The sequence below is a fragment of the Ursus maritimus genome, unplaced genomic scaffold (assembly GCF_017311325.1).
Source record: "Ursus maritimus isolate PB19 unplaced genomic scaffold, ASM1731132v1 scaffold_2, whole genome shotgun sequence".
Taxonomy (NCBI): Eukaryota; Metazoa; Chordata; class Mammalia; order Carnivora; family Ursidae; genus Ursus; species Ursus maritimus.
The window spans coordinates 42,619,084-42,642,856 of NW_024424452.1; the positions used below are offsets into that span (position 1 = coordinate 42,619,084).

At 45.1% G+C, this 23,773-nt stretch overlaps 2 protein-coding genes across 3 annotated transcripts; both read left to right on the forward strand.

Moving 5' to 3' along the window:
• Window positions 1-5,281: 5,281 nt before the first annotated feature.
• On the forward strand, window positions 5,282-8,741 carry LOC103672083 (T-cell surface glycoprotein CD1a-like). 2 transcript variants are annotated; one of them, XM_008700755.2, is made up of 6 exons: window positions 5,282-5,439; window positions 5,933-6,199; window positions 6,889-7,167; window positions 7,359-7,637; window positions 7,968-8,058; window positions 8,206-8,741. In XM_008700755.2, exons 1-6 carry the CDS (start codon window positions 5,379-5,381, stop codon window positions 8,300-8,302), a joined length of 1,074 nt encoding a protein of 357 aa, XP_008698977.2. In that variant the 5' UTR covers window positions 5,282-5,378; the 3' UTR covers window positions 8,303-8,741. The 2 variants fall into 2 exon arrangements, with proteins under 2 accessions (XP_008698977.2, XP_040491814.1); XM_040635880.1 differs by having other exon boundaries at window positions 5,393-5,473.
• Window positions 8,742-19,912: 11,171 nt separating this feature from the next.
• On the forward strand, window positions 19,913-23,471 carry LOC103672084 (T-cell surface glycoprotein CD1a-like). Its single transcript, XM_040635877.1, is given in 7 exon segments — window positions 19,913-20,438; window positions 20,937-21,131; window positions 21,134-21,202; window positions 21,896-22,174; window positions 22,375-22,653; window positions 22,992-23,082; window positions 23,230-23,471. Coding segments are annotated over 7 exon segments (1,071 nt in total). The 5' UTR covers window positions 19,913-20,377; the 3' UTR covers window positions 23,327-23,471.
• The last annotated feature ends 302 nt before the right edge of the window (window positions 23,472-23,773 follow it).

The window sequence follows — 23,773 nt, forward strand, 5'->3', positions numbered from 1 at the left end:
AACAGGTGGAAGTAGTGTTATATTCAATGCTGACAACTCTGAACACGTGTCTGTTGTAATTAAACCATTGATCTCAAACTAGTTTTAACATTAAATATTTTTCCATTCACGTGAACCTGAACAACATTTGGGTCCTTTCTATCTTTCTGAGTTTTAGAATGCCCATTTCTCACAACTGCATATCTTAAAACCCACTAAATAGCTCTTTCACAAATTTATTTTAGCAATGCCTCCCCGAGGCAGAAACAATTTACAACACAGGTATAGACAGACATGGCCATACGAGACAGAGGTAGAATTTTCAGCTTCTGTTTTTAAATTACTACCATCAAATAGGTGAAAATTCGCTAATTATAAAAGTTGCATTTGAGGTCCTTTTGGTTTGTTTGTCTTGGGTTTTTCTTTTGGTGGGCTGGCTAAATGAACATTATTTGCCTAGATGGCTAAAGATTTTTATTTTTTATTTTTTTAAAGATTTTATTTATTTATTTGACAGAGACAGAGACAGCCAGCGAGAGAGGGAACACAAGCAGGGGGAGTGGGAGAGGAAGAAGCAGGCTCATAGCAGAGGAGCCTGATGTGGGGCTCGATTCCATAACGCTGGGATCACGCCCTGAGCCGAAGGCAGACGCTTAACCGCTGTGCCACCCAGGCGCCCCATAGATGGCTAAAGATTTTTTTAAAAAGAATTTGTGGAAAAGACACTTAAGATTTGTATTTGTCCTTGGCAAGTCAGAGTTTAAATGGGCTTTCCCAGTCTTATTTGTACTTGATAAAGATGATCTCCCTGGAGTTTGCGTTTGAAAGGAATTCCTGGAGAAGACCAGGCAGAACTCAGTATATTTACAATTGGAAGACACAGAGAAAATAAATTCAAGTCCTTTCTAGGGCTTTTGATCTTTTATGGCCAGGATGGTTAGAATACATAGAGGATTTTTAGGTAAAAAAGGATTGTTGGTCTTTGTTGTTGTTTTTTTTTTTTAATAATAAAATTTTTTTTATTATATTATGTTAGTCACCATACAGTACATCCCTGGTTTTTGATGTAAAGTTTCATGATTCATTAGTTGAGTATTTGGAACCACACTTCTGGCCCCATGAAGACTAGTCATGTAAAACAAGAACAGCTGTTTTTAGTTTCTCAAAAAATTTCCCAATTGCCTGAAAAATATCAAAGGACTGACACATCACATCCATCCACCTATGAGAAAGTCTTCTTTTCCTCTGGGTACCTTTAGCTGAGGAAAGGAGGCCTAAAACATTTTCTATCAAGCTCTGAATATCAGCTTTTAATTTGGCCCAATTTTCTATCATGGAGTTATTAAATTTTTAAAAGTATCTTATCAGGATGTAGCTGGAACAGACAGTAAAGAATTCTGTCAGTACAACCTTATGGAGACCCAGGAGGCATCCGCCAAGATCCTACTTTTCCCAGATCCAGAGCACCCCCCAAGATCACCAAAGAAAGAACCAACAACCTGCATAGCCCAGGCAGGAGAAAGCCACAAACCATGTTCTTGGAATGTCAAAGGAGAAGAGCAAGAAGGAAAGAGTTATTTCAGAAAAGGATTAGTAGTCACTGGGTTTGGATTTGGAAAGGAAGGGCTAATGTGAACGTTTATTTCCCTGTCTACTGGGCGCAGGAAGTAATCTATTTAAAATGATTCTGGAGGACCCTCCCTGGGTTGAAGAACTATTTTGCTGTGGTCCTTCGTTCAGTCTTTGACCGAGGAGTGGAAGATCTCTGAGGAGGATCACTTATAACCTCAGGAGCTTTTGTTTGAAAGGGAGCTGAGCTGTCTCTGCACGGTGGAGGGGTGGTTGAGATGCAAAAGTAGACCATGAGTCCTCAGGTGAGGAAGGGTAGAGGGGCAGTAGGGGCTGTCTCAGCCTTCCTCTTTTCTCTTAGGCACCCGTTATAGTTTAGATTTTTGATCAGCCTTTTGTAATGCATCTTTCAATGAGATTATTTTGGAATCTAAGCTTCTTGGAATTTTCTGCATGCCAATTAAAATAGCTGTGCGTTTCTGTTTATGGAATTTGGGAACCTTTACTTTCAAGTACACTTCTTAAGTGAACAACACTGTCTAATTGGGACATTCCCCACAGTGGCCACTGTTATTCTAGGTTTTATATATATATATATATATATATACACTTTTAAAAAAAATCTTTCTCCATGACTACAACTTCCAGGACTCTACTTCTTAGACATCAAATGAGCAGGTGTGTCTGAAGGTGGCACGCTAGACTGTTTAGAATTTAAGGACCCCATGAACTAAGCGTCTGGGATTCCTGGGGCTGCAGTAATTCCTACAAAGGACAGTTTGTGGGGTTGGGCTGTGCCTATGTTACAGTGTATCTCGTTGCTCAGAAGTTTTCTTGAGTTTGGCAGGGAGTTATTAGTAGAAGAGAAGGAGTGTTCCAACTTCCAGCCTGCTTTCCACGTGGAGGAGCAAGGGGTCTTACCATGCACGTGACCTCATCTACCTTTCCGGTGGAGAGGACCCAGGTGACAGACTCATTGGCTCTGATGGAAGGAAATATTTACTGACACTGACTGGTTAAGGCCACATTTCTCCTGGGGTTAAATTACTTAGATTGGGTTTGAAGCCCCAGTGTGGGAACTCAGTTCATGACATCATCTGGGCTTCGATTTTCTCAGAGGAAGAGCCCCATGGGGATGTAACTTCAGACTCTCGCCCCGCCACCGGCAGAGCAGCTCTTGGTACCCTGCTGGCCAGCCGGCTTGGGACAGAGAGCGGGACACTAGTTCTGTTCTGGTTCATTTCATCCTCAGCCAGGTGCTTTGTTTTTCAGTTTTGGGGCTGGGCCTTCTAAGGGTTCCCACCTTTCCCTCAGCAGATGGAGCCTCTTGGTCTGGGACAGGGTGTGTGACTGTCTCTCCCCTGCAGGAACCCTTTCCCCCAGCAGCCCTGTGTCTTCACCTGTGCCCTGAGGCAGTGGGGTTCCCTGCCCTTCCCATACCTGGGGAAGGCTTCATTCGTTTTGCAGATGGTGGCCTTCTGCCCTTCTCAGGCAGCAGGTCCTCGCAGGCCTCAGGCTTGTACCCTGAGAAAGCAGTTCCCTGGTCTGTATCCTGGATTCCAGCCTGTCAGGAACCCTGGTGAGGTGGTGGGATAAAGCCTCCTTACAGTGAATTTCCTGAGTCTGTGACCCTGAGGGGCTCCAGGTGCTCATGCTAACCCTCAGTCATTTGTTAACAGTCTCAGTGGAATTTTTCTTTCCGACTTATGGAGCATCTGGCATCTGTCCCAAGTAGGCAAGGGTTTGCATCCCCTGTTTCCTCGGAGGAGCCCGTCTTTCCCTAGATTTTGGGTTAGGCTGCCCTGATCCTTCAGCTCTGATGGATTCAAGAGACATGGTTTTGATTATCCAGTTTTTCATAATCTTAAATATGGGCATGAGGTCTTTCTAGTTTTCTATGTTCCAATCTTAACTTTCCAAAAAATGTCATCTTTATAATATGACCCTGAGATTATTTCTGTTTACTTGTAAACCGAGAAATAACAGGACAAATAGTTCAAACACATTTATCCAGATGACATGAAGCACAAACAAATATTGAAGAGCCTTTAACCACTTAAGGACGCCATGAAAGAGGAAGGTCAGGATGTCCAGCTGAGGGAAGCTCTTGAGAAGACAAGCATGGAACATTCAAGCAGCAACAGTAAGAAGGGAATCTGGATACGTGATTCCAGAACACTCTACTAACTTCCCTTGCTACAAATTCTCGTGGTTTCTTATTACAAGTAATAGGAGGTTCGCAGCAGGACCCTCTGTGTAAACACTCTGATTATTAGCATATGGCTTTATTCTAAGCAAAACTGCATAAGATTCTCATTTCAACAAGTAGGATTACAACTAAAAAAGTTTTATGTTGAAGATTACTACGATATTTAAGAATAATTGGATCCCAGAATGGAATTACTCAATCATTCAGAAATAATCACTGATCACGTCCCACTTGCCAGGCCCTCAGTCAGATGTGGGGATCACGAGGGGGTAGGGACAGCTGGGGCCCAACAGTGAGTCAAGATTGTGAGTGGACAAACATCAGCCCGGGTCAACACTTTAGAAAATATTATTTCAAGCTGGCTTGTTTTTGTCTAGAGTGTGCATGTTATTATAAAACTCAGCACACCAGAATGAGCAGACTTGGTTTACATGTTTTTCTTCCCAAGTAGAATAAAAGCTCCTGCATACAGTGATTGCACCGTGAACACTGTATTTTCATGAGTGTAGCACGGTGCTCGGATCCAGGCAGGTGCTAGGTGACTGGTGAGTCAAACCATATGAATGCAAGTCAGATGGAGGGAGTATTCTTCAGGTGTTTCAATGTCCTGTGGTCTCTGTGATGGCTACTGGTTCCTCCCTAAGAATCATGGTGGGCTGGTGGTTGCTGATACTGTTAGACAGGCAATCATGGGGGAATCTGGACAAGCAAATAGAACAACGGTTAAAAAGAAACGAATGGGCCCAAAATGGTGCCTCAGGCCAGGCCAAGTCCCCAAAACTTGTTTAATCCCTAACCTACTGCAGTTTCAACCTCCCCCCAAATGTACATCTATCAGTGAGGGATTCTCTGGTCAGCACCAGGGAGATACTCTGCCATATGGGCCCTCTAGACCCCAAGGAGGGGAGGTCCTCTGCATGTTAAGACACCCTGCTCTCCAAATTAAGGGATGCTGACCTTCCCCGACACTCCTTTCTCTTCCTTTGCCAACTTCCTTCCTGTACAAACCTCCCATTTGCACCACTCCTCAGAACTCGCCTCTACCTGCCAGATGGGGTGCTGCCCAATTCTTGAATCCCTTAATAAAACCAACTACATCTTCAAATTTACCTGGTTGATTTTGTTTTTAACACAAGCAGTGAGAAGTCAGAGATGTGAATGAGCTGGGGTGGGAGTGAGATGGGGAAGAAAATACTTGGGGGGTGTCACAAGGGCAAGAAGGACAGAGTGACAGCAGGGTCTAGGGCTGGGTGCTGGGGAGCTGTGTGTTTTCGTGGGCTACTGTCTAGAAGAGAGGAAAGGCCTTGGAAGAGTGGTCACCTTTCCACGCCACACAGGCCTGGTTCTGTAGCAATTGAATTAGGGGACGGGGAGCAGGATGGAGGCTGGTGACAGGGAGAAGCTGGAGGCCACAGAGGATGGTCAGACCAGGAGGGGAAGTGAGAGTCTGAGTAGGTGTCCAGGGTTGAGGGCGGAGCACATTTGCATTGGTGCAGAGATTCAGGGAAGGCTGGTGTGTGGAGAAGAAAGTCAGAGGAGAGGGGCTGTGTGTGGGTAGGTTTGTTAGAACAGCCGTCAAAGGCTGACTTTGTCGGAGTAAGAGAGAACATCTGCAGATACGATGCTGTTCCTGCAACTTGTGTTGTTCGTGGTTCTCCTCCCAGGTGGTGGCAGTGAAGATGGTGAGACCTCTGACTCTGCCCTGTGGGTGCACATGTGAGTGTCTGCCAGTCGGCGTGGGTGTATGTACATACTTTAATATATGCATGCATGTGTGTGTGTCTGTGTATGTGTGTTTCTGTGTCTGTATGCTTCTGTGTGTGTGCCTGTGTCAGTTCTCTGTGTAAGTGTGTTTGTGCGTGTGTGCATTTGTGCACTTGTGCTGTGTGTGTGCATTTCTGTTTGAGCGTGTGCACTTTTGGAGTCAGTTCTCCAGCACATGTTTGGGGAGATAGAGTCTCAGTCTGATTCCTTCCTGAGCATCCCTGACCCCAGGGCCCTACGGTCTTCTGAAGGATGGGTACCAAGTTTGGGGCTCGGGGGCAGCACATGTCTCCTGAGACAACTATAGCTTCCCTGGCTTCTAGATTTTGGTTCCTCATTCTGCCACCTTCTTCACCATTCAGTCTCCTTTACAATGCCCTCCTCTTCCAGTCTATCCTTTCTTTTTCACAGCCTTCCAGGAGCCAATCTCTGTCCAAATTATCCTGACCACATCCTTTTACAACTGTTCCTCGATGCAAAATCAAGGCTCAGCTTGGCTGGACGAGCTGCAGACTCATGCCTGGGACAACAAGACTGGAGCTTTCATTTTCCTTCAGCATTGGTACAAGGGAAAATTATGCAGCAAGGAGCTGACGGAAGTGGAAGAGTTATTCTCTTCATACTACATTGGATTTCCTCTGAAATTTCAAGATCATGGCAGCCAATGGCAGCTTGAATGTGAGTTCAGTTCTCCAGAGCTGGGATGGAAGTAGCTGGTGTGTGTGTATCTTTGAGTTCCTTCTTCCTCTAGGAAAGAGCCTCCACTATCTTCTGAAACTCACATCTCCCCATCATAAATCTGAAACACACTCATCTAGGCAGGGGGTAGAAGCCAGACCCCGATTCTTACTAAGCTTCACAGCTTCTGCTATTTCCCACTCCTCTCACTGACCACAGGCTGTGCTCTCCTGTCTCCCACTAGCATGTCCTGTGACCAGCCCTTTCCCTGGCCTCCACTCAGGCACACCCTGGTGTCCCTCACTCTGTGGCTGAAATTGAACTATGCTTTTCTCCCCATTCAATCCTAGCAGCAAAATCGGACTCTGCTTTCCCTGTACCCCACTGCATTCCCTTCACCCTAGGTTGTTTTTATCCCCAGTTCTCTTGCTGAGCCCTTCCTTATTCTCTGCCCACATGCTTCATGTCTCTCCTCCAACATTTGTTCCTTCCTCAATCATTCACCTCTTCCTCTACCTCCGTCCACCACCACTTCCCCTTTGTGGGAGCTTCCCATCAAACCAAACTTTGCTTCATTCCCTCCAGTTCCCTGAAATTCTCCCTCTGTTTCCACCATTCCTGGTTTCCACTCATCTCATTTCATGTCTTTCTCTCCCTCTGTACTGTAAGTCACAGTCTCTCTTCCCCAGATCCCTTCCAGGTACAGCTGGCGTTAGGCTGTGAACTGCGCTTTGGAGAAGCATCAGTTGGCTTCATGAGGATTGCTTATCAAGGATCAGATCTCGTGAGTTTCCAGAGCATGTCATGGTGGCCATCTCCAGAGGGAGGAAGTAGGGCTCAGCAGGTCTGCAGAGTATTCAATCAGGACCATGAAGATAATGAATTAATGCATACGTTCATCATAGACTACTGTCCCCGCTATCTCTCGAGTCTTCTTGATGCAGGGAAGGCTGATCTCCAGCGACAAGGTCAGTCCTGCTCCCTCCTTCCAAGCATGCTGCATTCTGTGCTCATAAATTTGCACCATTCCCTCACGATCTGGGTAAGAAGGATCAAGAGGGAGAGAGAATGATGATTTCTAGAGGTGGAAAGATGTGTCATCTAAAGTGATGTGAAGACCTACGCTCTCAGTCTGTGAATACTTGTCCTGTGTCTGCAGTGAGGCCAGAGGCCTGGCTGTCCGCTGGCCCCAGTCCGGGTCCTGGCCGTCTGCTGCTGGTGTGCCACGTCTCTGGCTTCTACCCCAAGCCCGTGTGGGTGATGTGGATGCGGGGTGAGCAGGAGCAGCGGGGCACCCAGCGAGGCGACGTCCTGCCCCATGCTGATGGCACGTGGTATCTTCGGATGTCCTTGGATGTGAAAGCCAGGGAGGCAGCTGGCCTGTCCTGCCGAGTGAGACACAGCAGTCTAGGAGGCCAGGACATGGTCCTCTACTGGGGTGAGAATGATGGGTCCAGCTGGGAAAGGGGCAGGTGGTCCTCTAGTAGGGCAAAAGAGCCTGCTGAAAAATTTGGGAATCTAGGGACTCCAGAACAAAAAGGACAGAAAACCAGTAACCCACAATATGGAAAAACTGAGGGTGAGGGTCCTGAGGATTGGGGGGTTGTGGAGGGTTGGGTGAAGGCCCATCTCTGAGGACGGATGGGAGAAGTGAAAGGAGGAAGGGCAGCTGGAGAGGCAGAGGGTGAGCAGAGCAAGCAGGACCAGGGAGGTGCAGGTCAACAAGGGATGGATGGGACGTGACACCTTCTGTGCACCAAACCCACAGAGCAGCCCCACTCCATGGGCTTGGTCTTCCTGGCGGTGATAGTGCCCCTGGTGCTTCTGGCAGGTCTGGCGTTGTGGCTCCGGAAGCGCTGGTAAGTCTCTGGAGCCACCTTCCTGCTCTTTCCCATGTGTCTCCCCACCTTTAGTCTGTCCTCATCCCTTCTTTTCCCAGTGCCCTTCCCCCCAGCAGTCCTCATGTCCACCTGCTACAGAGTCACTTCCTCCTTTGTTTGTTCCAGGAAAACGCCCTGGAGACCTCAGTGTACTGACCTCCGTTCTGAGCGAGATCCCAGCAGCCCAGGCTCCAGTACTTACCCAAACCCAGCTCAGCGGTGATGTCCTTGCAACAATCTGTGTGCAACTTTGTCCTTCAGTTCTGCTTAACGATCTGCTGTCAATAGAAACTCAGTGTAATTTAGCAGGATTTGTTCTTCTGACTTGGTCCTGGAACTTAACTCTCAAAATTTACTCAGTGTGAAATGAAGTCTCAGCACTTCCATCCGTCACAGGTATCAGTAGTCACTTCTTCCAGGGAGCCCTTACTGATTCCGTAGTGGAAGCAGTCTCAGGTGATAATTTCCACCACTGAAACTTGCACTTTGGCTAATCTATTCCTGAACCCCAGCCCTTGTTGCCCCCATTAGGTCCCTTTGCCTTTTAGTTCTTAGGATTCCTGAGAGCAAAGACATGTCTTTTTAATGTTTGTATCTTTGGCAAGGAGAGTCACCTGCATGGGATATGTCCCCAATAAAAATATGTGTTGTATTTATGCTAACTTCATACATTTTTTTCTTTTTTCTTTTGCTTCCTGGCATGTTTGTGGTAGTTGAGATGTTTGATCCTTTTCTTGTTAAATGTCTTGTCACCTGGTCGAGAGAGTCCCCCTTTCCCTGTTCCTATCGACATCTTCAGGCGTCTAAGCAGAAACAAGTATCCTGTGAAGATTTCTATTATTTACCTCCAGACACCGATGGGATGGATCTGTTGCTCCCAGGGTTCTGAATAAAAACAGGAAGGCAAGATGCTTGCTGGTTGTGGGGCTCAGGGACAGCAGGGCTGTCACCATGGGGCTGGATAGAAATACAGGGTCTTGTCCTCCGCTGAGACTCACTGAATCACAATTTGTACTTTAGCAAAATCAGCAGGGGATTCACGGGTGCGTACATGTGACGTCTGAGACGTAGCATACGAGTGTGTCGCTGAAGGGAAAGGGACGCTCCAGGCAAGAGAACGGGAGTGTCGTGGTCAGGGATGAATGGGGATCCAGCAGGGACAGTGCATACAGTGCCTTCTGGCTTCCGTGGCTGCCGTGTGACCATCCTGAGGACACGGAGTCCGTGACAGTGAGCCGTTGCTCCTGGGGGAATTGTGGGGTTGGGGTCCTGGGAGCCTCTGCTCACAACACTTGCCACCCGATGACTACCCAGCCTGGTTTCATGTGTGTTTGTGTTTAAAGACAGCTTCTCTAGTATGTAGATGTGTTTGTGAGGAAGGTAGTGTATGGAGTATTTCCTTCTACTGAAACACCAGCTCAGGGTTGTGTAACATTGCCCAGCTTGGGCACCATGAATGCCAGGATCTTTGGCTCCTGCCCTGCATCTGTACTGCCCATGATGGTTTTCTAAACAAACAAATGGGAAATGGTCATCTTCTCATGAATCCATGAATATAGATACGTTCCTGCCTTTTTCATTGTGTCCTCATAGTGTCCTAGATGTTACTTTAGCAATTTCTGAAGCAGCTCCACGTAGGTATCAGGAACGTCCTATTCCGTTTCCTGGATTTGCTGCATTGCTGACTCATTGCCACCGAACTCAGGACCCACAGACTTGCATCAGGAGTCTGAGTGAGCCTCACGTACGCAGGTGTTTTGTCTGTGGGCACATCCCACCGTCTTGTGCTTACGTCACCAGTCAGTCCTGCGGCTCTGGTCTTCAGGGCCTTTTTAAACTCTGAAATCACCAAGAGGAAGCATGGAATTCAGAAGACGTGGCACCAAATGGACCGTGAATCGGACACATGTTTACAGTGTGGGGATTAACGCAGGAAGGCAGAGCAATACCTGGTTCAGCCTCATCTGGAATCACCTGACGTGGGTGACGCACGTCAGGACACCACGTGTCCATGGATAGCGGTGCGCGCATGTGTCTGGGGTACAAAGCCACGTCAGCAGGCAGGCCGGTCAGCACAGACAGACTCCGTGAACAACGAAGATGGACCTTTGTGACTGACGACCCCCACGGCAGTGCGAGTGGAGACGTCCATGGCTAGACCTCAGTTACTCTCGGTTTCATTAATTAACATAAGAAACCATTCTCAAACCCTGATATGCAGCTGGAACATTCTGAGTGTCAAGTAGTGGGGAAGAAAAGGTCTTTCCTGTCTTCGTAGCTTGAAAATTTTGTTTCCCTGATTCGATTGTGGTTTTCATTGTTGTTTGTAACCAGTTTATTAGTGCCGTAACTTATGTGGGTTGACTAGGGGACAGAGACTTAGTCCTCGTAAGTGCATGTGCTGCGAGAGGAACCCAGGGCAGTGAAGTATCCAGAGGGAGCACATGCAGACTCCTGGCCCTACACATGTGGACATTTCTGGAAAATCATGTTGACATAGGAGAGGTGGGAAGGGAGAGAGCAAATCATGGGATTTCTGGAATCTTCTTTCATGGATGAGAGTGCTTGGCTGTTTCTCTAACTTCCAGTCCTCCTCATCTCCCTTCTGTGGCCACCATGTGGATTTTGGATGGTTGACTGCACATTCATGTGTATCCTGGGGCTCTGATCAGCCTGAGGCCATCAGTAGAAATCATCCTTGACAATGTGACAGGTTATAAGAGGGACAGGTAACCTCCGGTTGAGGCCCATTATCAGATAGATGCCACTTGTATCACGCAGAGTGATGGTTCAGGCCAGGAGACTGCTCCAAGTGGCACAGGTCAATGGGGCCTGATTCTTATGCTTAATGGAGGGGTAAGATATACTCTCTCTTGTCCTGGATGATAAGGTCAGGGTATGAAGCCTGAAATAAATACAATCAATTTTTCATCACCAGAGAAGCAAGCCTGAGCATGAAGCCTCCTTGCAAGAAAGCAGAGAAATTATGTGAAATTTGCCAAGAGGTGGAAATCACAAGTGTTCACACCACAAGAAAGAAAAATAGAGAAGAAGACATTCCAGATGAGAGGTCCCGGCAGTGTTAATTGGCTTGGTTGTAGGCATCATGTCACCACGTATACATACGTGAAAGCCTCAAGTGATTATTTTATCTTTTTAAAAGAAAAGAACAGTAAAAATATACAAACATGTGATGAATAGTACATCAAAGAATAATTTTCACGTTTCCTTCAATATAAGTTTCTTGACCGATTCTGCATTTTCCTTACAAAATGTGTATGCTTCACTGGAGGCTCCACAGGTAAGGACGTGAGCACTCCGGTGCAGCTCCCTGCACGCCCCATGTGCCCCGGGCTCCCATGGTTCCTCAGGCCGTCCTCTCTGAGAAGTTGTCAGAAGACTTTCCTCAGGAGGACCTTCGTTCATGTCACGCCACAGGCTCTGCTGCCCCTGTTAGAGCCTGTGCGGTCCCACACGGCCCATGGTGCCTCCCAGCCTTCCTCCCTGGGCAGCTGGAAAGCTGCATGCTGTCCATAGGTACAATATTCATTTGCCATCATACTCCAGTGATAGTGAAAACAGCAGCAATAACAAAACCAAAGCATCAGAAGAGCGAAGGAAGACACACAGACCCACAGAAGGCAATGGAGCCCCAGTGACCCTGAGCTCCCCAGTCCACCAGCCAATACATTCCCTGAGTGGTTTTGGCACAAGGTGGATTTCTGTCCTTAGTGACTGGAGGCTCCCCTCTGATGGATGTGAACATGGCCCCAGGGGGACACTGGGCTAATGTCTCTCTTTCTTTCTTTTTTTTTTTTTAAAGATTTTATTTATTTATTTGACACAGAGAGAGACAGCCAGCGAGAGGAGGAACACAAGTAGGGGGAGTGGGAGAGGAAGAAGCAGGCTTCTAGCGGAGGAACCTGATGTGGGGCTCGATCCCAGAACACTGGGATCACGCCCTGAGCCAAAGGCAGACGCTTAACGACTGCGCCACCCAGGCGCCCCTAATGTCTTTCTTCCTTGCAACATTCCTCCTGACTTCGCTTTCCTTCTCTCAGTGCTTCAAAATATTACTCTTCCTTTCCTTGCCTGCTTGCTTTTTTCGCATGCGTCCTCATCTTGCGACACTCTTACTCTATCTTGCTTATTAACCCTGACATCTGGAGCAATCCCTGTCCTGGGTATTTTCATGGATTTCTGACAAACCACTGCTCAGGAATTGAGGTGTTTTTCAGCTGCTGGCTACGTGACTGGTCAAAATTTACACGAGGGGTTTTGTAGAGATGAATGGACAAGCTCCCTGCATCCACTGGCTGCAGTTCCCTCCAAGAGTCATCGTGTACAAGCCTTGCTAACACCCTGTGTCCCACTGCCATACTCTTCTGAAGACATGCCTCCTGCAATACACTCTTGATAGGGTCCTTCCTAATTGGTGTCACAAGCCTGGTAATGTGCAAGCAGCCTTCTCCTGTGCTGTACTGCTCCATGTGAGTCCTGCCCTGGGGAGAGAGAAGGATAATCACACAGATATTTGACTCAGGTCCCAGATGGGGTCTGGTGGCAGACATCTATTCTGATGGTAGGGCCCTCCCAACAATGAAAGTTTCTCAGGGGATTACGTAGAGAATGTGCCCAGCAGTTCACTGATACTTCATCTCTGGCAATGTGTGGTTTGACACAACTTAAGCCCAAGGGGGTCTGATTAGCCACTAACACAAAACAACCAAATCTGGCCCACAACGGGCAATGAGAGCCATTTCAAATGACAGGACTGAAACTAAAGTGGCTCAACCAACACAGGAGGACACATGCATCTCACATAGGAGACACCCTTGAAGTGCCAGGTCTTGAAAAACAGGGGACACTGAATTGAAGGTCACTACATAATCTCTTCTTCATAAGGTCACTACTTTCAAGAGTAGGAGACATAGCTAACTTTCCTGACACAGAGAAATAGAATTGGACACAATGAGAAGACAGAGGAATATGTCCCAAATGACAAAAACAGGATAAATTCACAGTAGAGAGTTAAGTAGAAAGGAGATAAGTATTACACCAAACAAAGAATTTAAAATAATGGCCATAAAGATACTTGCTAGACTTGAGGAAAGAGTAGAGGCCCTAGTGATATCCTCAACCAAGACATCGAAAGCATAAAGAAGATCCAATCAGTGATGAAGAACTCAATAGTGAAATTAAAAATACGCTGATGACATGAATAGGAGAATAGAGGAAGCAGAAGAACTTATCAGTGACCTGGAAGACAGGGTATGGAAAGCAATCAAGTTGAACAAGAGAGAGAGGAAAACAAACACCAAAGGAAAATAAGCCTAGGGAGCTGAGCAACCCCATCAAGCACAAAAATACTTGCATTATAAATCACAGAAGGAGGAGAGAGAGAAAGAGGTCAAATATTTGTTTGAGAAATAATAGCTAAAAACTTCCTCAAAATGGTGAAGGAAACAGAAATCAAGAGGAGGCACAGAGCAGCCAATAAAATCAATGCAAGGAGGTCTACGCTAGGATTCATGTTAATTAAAATGGCAAAAAGTAGTGAGAAAGGATATTTTTAAAAGCAGTAGGAGAAAAGAAGAGTTACATGCAAGGGAAGCCTATAAAGCTTCCGCTGATTTTTCAGCAGAAACTTTGCAGACCAGAAGAGAGTGGCTTGATATAGTCAAAGTAGTGAGAGGGAAAAAAAAGTCTGCAGCCAAGAACACTCTTTCCAGCAAGGCTATCATTCAGAATAGGAGCGATAAAGAGTTTCCCAAACAAATGTGAAAGGAATTCATGATCACTAATCCAGCACTACAAGATATGTTAAAGGGGACTCTGAGTGGAAAGGAAACACCAAAGGAAAAAAAGCACAAAATCAGTAACAGTAAGGATGTTGACAAAAATTAGTCAAGGGACTCACTAAATAAAAGGATGCAATTATGACACTATTTCAAAAATGTGGGTGGGCAGAGAAAAGAAATAAAGAATGGTTTCACACTTATATGACCTTAATATTGACTGCTATGTACAGAAGCTGTGATATACAAACCGAATGATAACCACAAATCAAAAATTACTAATAGATATACAAAAAAAATCAAGAGAAAAGAATCCAAGTATATCACTAGAGAAAGCCAGTTAACCACGGAAGACAATAACAAGAAGAGAAACGAACAGAGAACTGCCAGAACAACCATAAAATCAGTAACAAAATGACAATAAGTCCATATCTTTCAATAATCACATTGAACGGAAATGGACTAAATGCTCCAATCACAAAACATAGGGTGATGGGATGGATAAAAAAGCAAATCCATCTATATGTACCCTACAAGACTAATCTGAGACCTAAAGACACATGTAGATTGAAAGTAAAGTGAAGGGATGGAGGGGCTCCTGAGTGGCTCAGTTGTTAAGCGTCTGCCTTCGGCTCAGGTCATGATCCCAGGGTCCTGAGATCGAGCCTCGCATCGGGCTCACTGCTCATTGGGAAGCCTGCTTCTCCCTCTCCCACTACCCTGCTTGTGTTCTCTCTCTCGCTGCATCTCTCTCTGTCAGATAAATAAAAAATCTTAAAAAAAAAAAAAAGAAAGTGAAGGGATGGAGAATAATTTATTAAGCCATTGGATAGGAAATGAAAGCCAGAGCAGCAATACTTGTATCAGACTGAGCAGACTTTAAAAGAAAGACTGTACCAAGAGACAAAGGACACTATTTAATAATAAAGGGAATCATCCAACAAGAAGATATAGCAATTACAAATATTATGCACCCATCATGGGAGGACCCAAAGAAATAAAGTAGCTAATAACAAACATAAAGGAAGTGATTGATAATAATACAGTAATAGTAGGGGCTTAAACACCCCACTTACATGGATGAATAAACCATCCAAGCAGAAAATTACACAGGAAACAGTGGATTCGAAGGACAGATTGGACCTGATAGATGTAGATGATGTGTTCAGAACGTTCCAGCCCCGAACAACAAAATGCACATTCTTTTCAGGTGCACACGGAACATTCTCAGTCATATATCCCATATTAGGCCCCAACACAAGTTTCAACAAATTCAAAAAGGTCAAGGTCATACTGCACATCTTTTCTGACCACAGTAGTATGAATCTAGAAATAAACCAAAGCAAAATATGGAAAGAGCACACATACATGGTGGTTAATTAACATGCTACTAAACAATGAACGGGTCAACCAAGGAATCAGAAAGAATCAGAAAATATATGGACACAAGTGAAAATTTAAACAGAATAGTCCAAAATTTTTGGGAAATAGCAAAAGCTGTTCTAAGAGGTTTATGATGGGTAGTAAGGAGGGCACGTATTGCATGGTGCACTGGGTGTTATATGCAACTAATGAATCATGGAACTTTACATCGGAAACCGGGGATGTACTGTATGGTGACTAACATAATACAATAAAAACATTATTATTAAGAGGAAAGTTTATAGCAATATAGGCATACCTCAAGAAACAAAAATCTCAAATAAACAACCTAACCATACAACTAAAGGAGCTAGAGAAAGAACAAAAAAACCCCAGAAGCAGTAGAGGAAAGGAAATAATAAAGATTAGAGCAGAAATAAATGATACAGAAACTAAAAAAACAAAAGAAACAAAAATCCACAAATGTATAGATCAATGAAACCTGGGACAAATTCTTAGGAAAGATCAACATAATTGATAAACATTTAGCCAGACTCATTTAAAAAAAGCAAGAACAAGAGGGAGACAGAGAGAGATCTCAAGTAAAATCAGAGATGAAAGAGGAGAAATAACTACCGACATCAAAGAAATACAAAGGATTGTAAAAGAATATTATGAAAAATTATATGCCGAGAAATTGGACAACCTACAAGAAATGGGCAGATTCCCAGAAACATATAGCCTCCCAAAACTGAACTGGGAAAAAATAGAAATTTTGAACTGACTGATTACCAGCAATGACATTGAATCAGTAATGAAAAAACTCCCAACAAAGTCCCGGACCAGAAATCTTCAAAGATTTACCAAACATTTAAAGAAGAGTTAATACCAATTCTTCTCAAACTATTAAAATTAGAAGAGGAAGGAATGCTTCCAAATTCATTCTATGAGGCTATAGCATTAACCCTGATACCAAAAGCAGATAAAGACACTACAAAAAAAGAGAACTAAAGGGCAATAATTCTGATGAAAAAGATGGAAAAATCCATAACAAAATATCAGTAAACCATGTCCAACAATACATTAAAAAAATCATTCATCACCATCGAGTGAAATTTATTCCTGAGATACAAGTGTGGGTCTAAATTCACAAATCAATCAACATGTTATATGACAAGAGAAAGTACAAAAACTGTATGATCATTTCATTAGATGCAGAAAAATATCTGACAAGTACAACATCCATTATGATAAAATCCCTCAACAAAATAGATTAAAGGTAACATATATGTTTCTCAATATGAGAAAGGTCACATATGAAAAACCCACAGCTAAGATCAAACTTAGTGGTTAAAAACTGAGAGCTTTTCCCTTAAGTTAAGGAGCAAGACAAGGATGTCCTCTTTCACTACTTTTATTGAACATAGTACTGGAAGTCTCAGCCACAGCAATCACAATAGGAAGGAATACAAGGCATCAAAATTGGTAAGGAAGAGGTAAAACTTTCACTATTTACCTAAAACCTTAAAAACTCCCTCCAAAAAACTACTAGAACTAATTCAGTAAGGTCTCAGGGCACAAAATCAATACGGAGAAATCCTTTGCATTTCTATATAATCATAATGAAGTAGCAGAAAGAGAAAGTAAGCAAACCCTTCCACTTATAATTGCACCAAAAATAATAAAACACCTAGGAATACACTTAACCAAAGAGGCAAAAGAACTGTACTATTAAAACTATAAAGCATTCATGAAAAAAAAATAGAAGGTGACACAAAGAAATGGAAAGATGCTCCAAGCTTATGGTTTGGAAGAACAAATATTGTTAACACATCTATCCTATCCAAAGCAATCTACAGATTTAATGCAATGCCTATCAAAGTACCAACAGCATTTTTCACAGAATGAAAGCAAGCAATCCGAAACTTTGTATGGAACCACAAAAGACTGAACGGCCAAAGCAACTTGAAAAAGAAAAAAAAGCTGGCACAGCGGTTAAGCATCTGCCTTCGGCTCAGGGCATGATCCCGGCGTTATGGGATCAAGCCCCACATCAGGCTCCTCCGCTATGAGCCTGCTTCTTCCTCTCCCACTCCCCCTGCTTGTGTTCCCTCTCTCGCTGGCTGTCTCTATCTCTGTCGAATAAATAAATAAAATCTTAAAAAAAAAAAAAGAGCTGGAAATTCAGATTTCAAGTTATCCTACACGGGTATAGTAATCAAATAGTATGGTACTGGCATATAAATAGACATATACGTCAATGGGACATAGTAGAGAGCCCATTTTATGGGCTTTGAATCTTTGACAAAGGAGGCAAGACTATGCAACAGGAAAAAGACAGTCTTTTCAACTGTGTTGATAATGGTGTTGGTCATGATGGACTGTATATTGGCTAATTGAACATAATAAAAAGAAAAAAAGAAAACGGTGCTGATTTGCTCTGGGCAGCATGGACATTTTAACAATGTTTATTCTTCTGATCCATGAGCATGGAATGTTTTTCCATCTCTTTGTGTCTTCCTCAATTTCTTTCATAGGTGTTCTGTAGTTTATAGAGTACAGGTCTTTTATCTCTTTCGTTTGGTTTATTCCTAGGTATCCTATGACCCAGCACCTGCACTACTGGTATTTACCCCAAGGAGACAGGTGTAGTGAAAAGAAGGGGCACATGCACCCCAAAGTTCATAGCAGCAATGTCCACAATAGCCAAACTGTGGAAGGAGCTGAGATGTCATTCAACAGATGAATGGATAAAGAAGATGTGGTTCATATATACAATGGACTATTACTCAGCCACCAGAAAAGATGAGTAAGTTGCCCCAACAACATTTTTCTAGATGTCTCCCAAGGCAAGGGAAACAAAAGAAAAAATAAACTATTGGGACTACATCAAAATAAAAAGCTTGTTCACAGGAAGGGAAACAATCAACAAAACTGAAAGACAATCTCCTGAATGTGAATAGATTTTTGCTGATAACATATCTGATAATGGGTTATTATCCAAAATATATAAAGAACTTGCAAAAAAAAAAGAAAACTTGTACAACTCAACAACAAAAGAACATATAATTCAATTAAAAATGGGCAAAACACATGAATAGATATCTCACTAAAGAAGACATCCAGATGCCCAACAGAACATGAAATAACGTTCAACATCACTCATCATCAGGGAAATGCAAATGACAACCTCAAAGAGATATCATCTCACACCTGTCATACTGGCTAAATGTAAGAAACACACAAGAAAAAGTGTTGGGGAAGATGTAGAGAGAGAGGAACCCTGATGCCCAGTTGGTGGGAATGCAAACTGGGGCAGCCAGTGCACAAACAGTATGGAGGTTCCTCAAAACATTAAAAACAGAAATGTCACCTGATCCAGTAAATGTACTATTGGATATTTACCCCCAAAGTGTGAAAACACTACAATGAAAAGAAACATGCACCCCAATGTTTACTGCTGCATTAATTACAAGAGCCAAATTATAGAAGCTGCCCAAGCTTCCGTGGACAGATGAATAATAAAAAAAAAAAGATGTGGTTTGTACACACAGTGGAATATTACTCAGACATAAAAATGCCTGAAATCTCGCCATTTGCAACAACATGGATGGGAAGTGAAATAATCAGTCAGAGAAAGACACATGCCATATGGTCTCACTCACACGTGGGATTTAAGAAACAAAAGAAACAAGAGAAAAGGTCTCGTTCAGATGTGGAATTTAAGGAACAGAAGAAAAAATGGACATCTACAAAGGACACGCTGCTGGTTCTCGGAGGGGAGGTGGGTGGAGAACGGGGGAAACATGTGAAGGGGATTAGAATAACACTTACATACACGAGCACTGAGTAATGTCTAGCATTCCTGAAGCACTATATTGTACATCAGACACAAATACAACACTGCGTGTTAGCTGAATTTAAAGAAAAGAACAAATCAAAGAAAAACTAACTCAGCACACCCAAAGTTACAGTTCTTGGTTTATGGTTTTTTCCCAAGTAGACTGAAAGCTCCTGCATACAGTGATTGCACTGCGAACACTGTATTTTCATGAGTGTAGCACGGTGCTTGCATCCAGGCAGGTGCTAGGTGACTGTTTGGTGAGTGAATATATATTAATGCAGGTCAGACTGAGGAGGTATACTTCAGATGTTTCAATGTCCTGTGGTTTCTGTGACGGCTACTGGTTCCTCCCCAAGAATCATGGTGAACTGGTGGCTGCTGATACTGTTACGCAGCTGATCACGGAAGAATCTGGACAAGCAAATCGAGTAGCCATTACGAAGAAATCCTTGGGCCAGGCCAGGTCACCAAATGTTGTTTCATCCTTAACCTACTACCGCCCCCAGAAATGCTCACCTATCAGTGAAGAATTCTCTGGTCAGCGCCAGTGAGGTGATCTGTCACATGGACCGTCTCCATCCCCCAAGAAGGGGACGTCATCTGCATGGTAAGACCCCTGCTCTCCAAATTAAGGGAAGGTGACCTTCCCCGACACTCCTTTCTCTTCTTTTGTCAACTTCCTTCCTGTACAAACCTCCCATTTGCACCACTCCTCAGAGCTCGCCTCTACCTGCAAGATGGGGTGCTGCCCAATTCTTGAATCACTTAATAAAACCAACTAGATCTTCAAATTCACCTGGTTGATTTAGTTTTTTTTTTTTTTTTTAACACAAGCAGGGAGAAGTCAGAGATGTGAATGAGCTGGGGTGGGGGTGAGATGGGGAAGGAAATACATGAGAAGTGTCACAAGGGCAGGAGGGACAGCGTGACAGCAGGGTCCAGGGCTGGGTGCAGGGAGCCATGTGTTTTCATGGGTTACTGTCTGGGCGAGAAGGAAAGGCACGAGAGGCAGGGTCACTTTTCCACGCCACACAGGACTTGTTTTGTAGCAACTGAATTAGGGGACGGGGAGCAGAATGGAAGCTGGTGACAGGGAGGGAAGGACCAGGAGGGGAAGTGAGAGTCTGAGTAGGTGTCCAGGGTTGAGGGAGGAGCACATTTGCATTGTCGCAGAGACGCAGGGAAGGCTTGTGTGTGGAGAAGAAAGTCAGAAGAACGGTGCTATGTGTGGGTAGGTTTGTTAGAAAAACCATCAAAGACCGTGTAAGAGAAAGAGAGAACACCTGCAGATACGATGCTGTTCCTGCAACTTGTGTCGTTCGTGGTTCTCCTCCCAGGTGGTGACAGTAAAGATGGTGAGATCTCTGGCTCTGCCCAGTGGGTACATGTGTGAGTGTGTGTGTGTGTGTGTGTAGATGTGCTTGCGTGACTGTGTGTGTTTTAATGTGTGTGTGTGTTTGTGTACCTGTGTTTCTGTGTCTGTATACTTGTGTGTATATGTATCTGTATGTTCTTTGGCATAAGTGTGTTTGTGCATATGTGCACCTGTGCACTTGTGGTGTGTGTTTGTGTGTGTGTGTGTGAGTGTGTCTGCATTGTAGTGTGGGTTCCCCAGCACATACCTGGGAACGAAAGCGTCAGCCTGGTTCCTTCCCGAGCATCCCTGACCCCAGGGTCGTGTGCTTCTCTGATGGTTGGGTACGAAGCTCAGGGCTCTGGGGCAGAACATGTCTCCTGAGACAACTATGTCTTCCCTGTCCTCCCGATTTTGGTTCCCCTCCCTGCCACCTTCTCCTTTCTTTCTCCTTCCCAATGACCTCCTCTTCCAAAGTCAATCTGTTCTTTTTCCACAGCCTTCCAGGAGCCAATCTCCCTCCGAATCATCCTGACTTCATCCTTTTACAACCGTTCCCGGAAGCAAAATCTTGCCTCAGCTTGGCTGGATGAGCTGCAGACTCATGGCTGGGACAACAAGACTGGCGCTTTCATTTTCTTGTGGCCTTGGTCCAGGGGCAACTTAAGCAACGAGGAGGTGATTACAGCAGAAGAGTCATTTTATTCAACTCCGTTGGTCTTCCTCTGTGTTTTCATGACCATTTCAGTGAATGGCAGCTCGAATGTGAGTTCAACTCCCTCAGAGGTGGGATGGAGGTGGCAGGTGTGTGTGTGTCTCCTGGAGTTCTTTCTTCCTCTAGGAAAAAGCCTTCTGTGGCTTCTGAACCTCACATCTCCCCAACATAAATCTGAATCTCACACATGTGGGCGGAGGACAGAAGCCAGACTCTGATTCTTGAAAAGTTTCATGTCTTCTGCTACGTCCCACTCCTCTCATTGACCACGGGCTGTGTTCTCCTGTCTCCCACTAATGTCTCCTGTGACCACTCCCTTCCCTGGCCTCCAAGCAGGCACACCCTGCTCCCTCACTCTGTGACTGATTCCTTGAACTGTGTGTTTTTCTCCCCATTCAACCCATCAGCGAGGTCTGTCTATGTGTTCCCTGTACCCCACTGCATTCCCTTCACCCTAGGTTGTTTTTATCCCCAGTTCTCTTGCTGAGCCCTTCCTTATTCTCTGCCCACATGCTTCATGTCTCTCCTCCAACATTTGTTCCTTCCTCAATCATTCACCTCTTCCTCTGTCTCCGTCCACCACCACTTCCCCTTTGTGGGAGCCTCCCATCAAACCAAACTTTGCTTCATTCCCTCCAGTCCCCTGAAATTCTCCCTCTGTTTCCACCATTCCTGGTTTCCACTCATCTCATTTCATGTCTTTCTCTCCCTCTGTACTGTAAGTCACAGTCTCTCTTCCCCAGATCCCTTCCAGGTACAGCTGGCGTTAGGCTGTGAACTGCGCGTTGGAGAAGCATCAGTTGGCTTCATGAGGATTGCTTATCAAGGAACAGATCTCGTGAGTTTCCAGAGCATGTCATGGTGGCCATCTCCAGAGGGAGGAAGTAGGGCTCAGCAGGTCTGCAGAGTATTCAATCAGGACCATGAAGATAATGAATTAATGCATACGTTCATCATAGACTACTGTCCCCGCTATCTCTCAAGTCTTCTTGATGCAGGGAAGGCTGATCTCCAGCGACAAGGTCAGTCCTGCTCCCTCCCTCCAAGCATGCTGCATTCTGTGCTCATAAATTTGCACCATTCCCTCACGATCTGAGTAAGAAGGAGTCAACAGGGAGAGGGGATAATGGTAACAGGTTTCTGGACGTGGAATGATGCGTCCATCTAAAGTGATGTGAAGATCTACGCTCTCAGTCTGTGAATACTTGTCCTGTGTCTGCAGTGAGGCCAGAGGCCTGGCTGTCCGCTGGCCCCAGTCCCGGTCCCGGCCATCTGCTGCTGGTGTGCCACGTCTCTGGCTTCTACCCCAAGCCTGTGTGGGTGATGTGGTTGCGGGGTGAGCAGGAGCAGCGGGGCACCCAGCAAGGCGACGTCCTGCCCCATGCTGATGGCACGTGGTATCTTCGGATGTCCTTGAATGTGAAAGCCAGGGAGGCAGCTGGCCTGTCCTGCCGAGTGAGACACAGCAGTCTAGGAGGCCAGGACATGGTCCTCTACTGGGGTGAGGAAGCGTTGGGGCCTGGCTGTGAAAAGGGGTGGGTACTTCTCTAGCAAAGCTGGGGAACCTGATGATTAATTTGAGAATCTAGGGATTCCAGATGAAAAAAGACACAAAATCAGTAACCCAGAAGTGGAAGAGCTGAGGGTGAAGGTCTTGGTCTTGCAGATATGGGATGACGCAGGTTGGGTGAAAAGGCCATTTCTGAGAAAGGATGGGAGAGGTGAAAGGAGGAAGAGCAGCTGGTGAGGCAGAGGGTGACACGAGCAAAGAGGACCAGGGAGGTAGAGTTCAACCTCAGGTGGATGGGAAATGACACCGTCTGTGCTCCAAACCCACAGAGCAGCCCCACTCCATGGGCTTGGTCTTCCTGGCGGTGATAGTGCCCCTGGTGCTTCTGGCAGGTCTGGCGCTGTGGCTCTGGAAGCGCTGGTAAGTCTCTGGAGCCACCTTCCTGCTCTTTCCCATGTGTCTCCCCACCTTTCGGTCTGTCCTCAGCCCTCCTGCTCCCAGTGCCCTGTCCCCCTGCAGTCCTCACTTCCATCTGCTGCAGACTGACTCCTCCTCTGTTCCTCCCAGGAAAACACACTGGAGATGTCCATGCACTGACCTCCGTTCTGAGTGGGATCCCAGCAGCCCAGGCTCCAGGAGGAACCTAAAGCCAGCTCAGTGGTGACGTCCTTGCAACTCTCTGTGCAACTTTGTCCTTCAGTTCTGCTTAACAATCAGTTGTGAATATAAGCTCAGTGTAATTTAGCAGGATTGGGGGTCTGACTTCGTTCTGGAACTTAACTCTCAAAATTTAATTCAGTTTAAATCCAGTAACCTCCATGTGTCACAAGCATTAGATGTCACTTCCTCTAATGAGTCCTCCCTGATTCAGACGTGGGGCATGTGTTGTGATGAGCACTGGGTGTTTTACACAACTAATGAATCACTGAACACTACATCAAAAACTTATGATGTACTATATGCTGGCTAACTGAACATGAAAAACAGAGGAATATTCAAAAAAAAAAAAAAAGAAAAAGAAAAAGAAAAAGAAAAAAAGAAGTGGAAGCAGTCTCTGCCTGGTGAGAATTTCCACCACTTTAACCTGCGCTTTGGCTAATCTATTATCTGC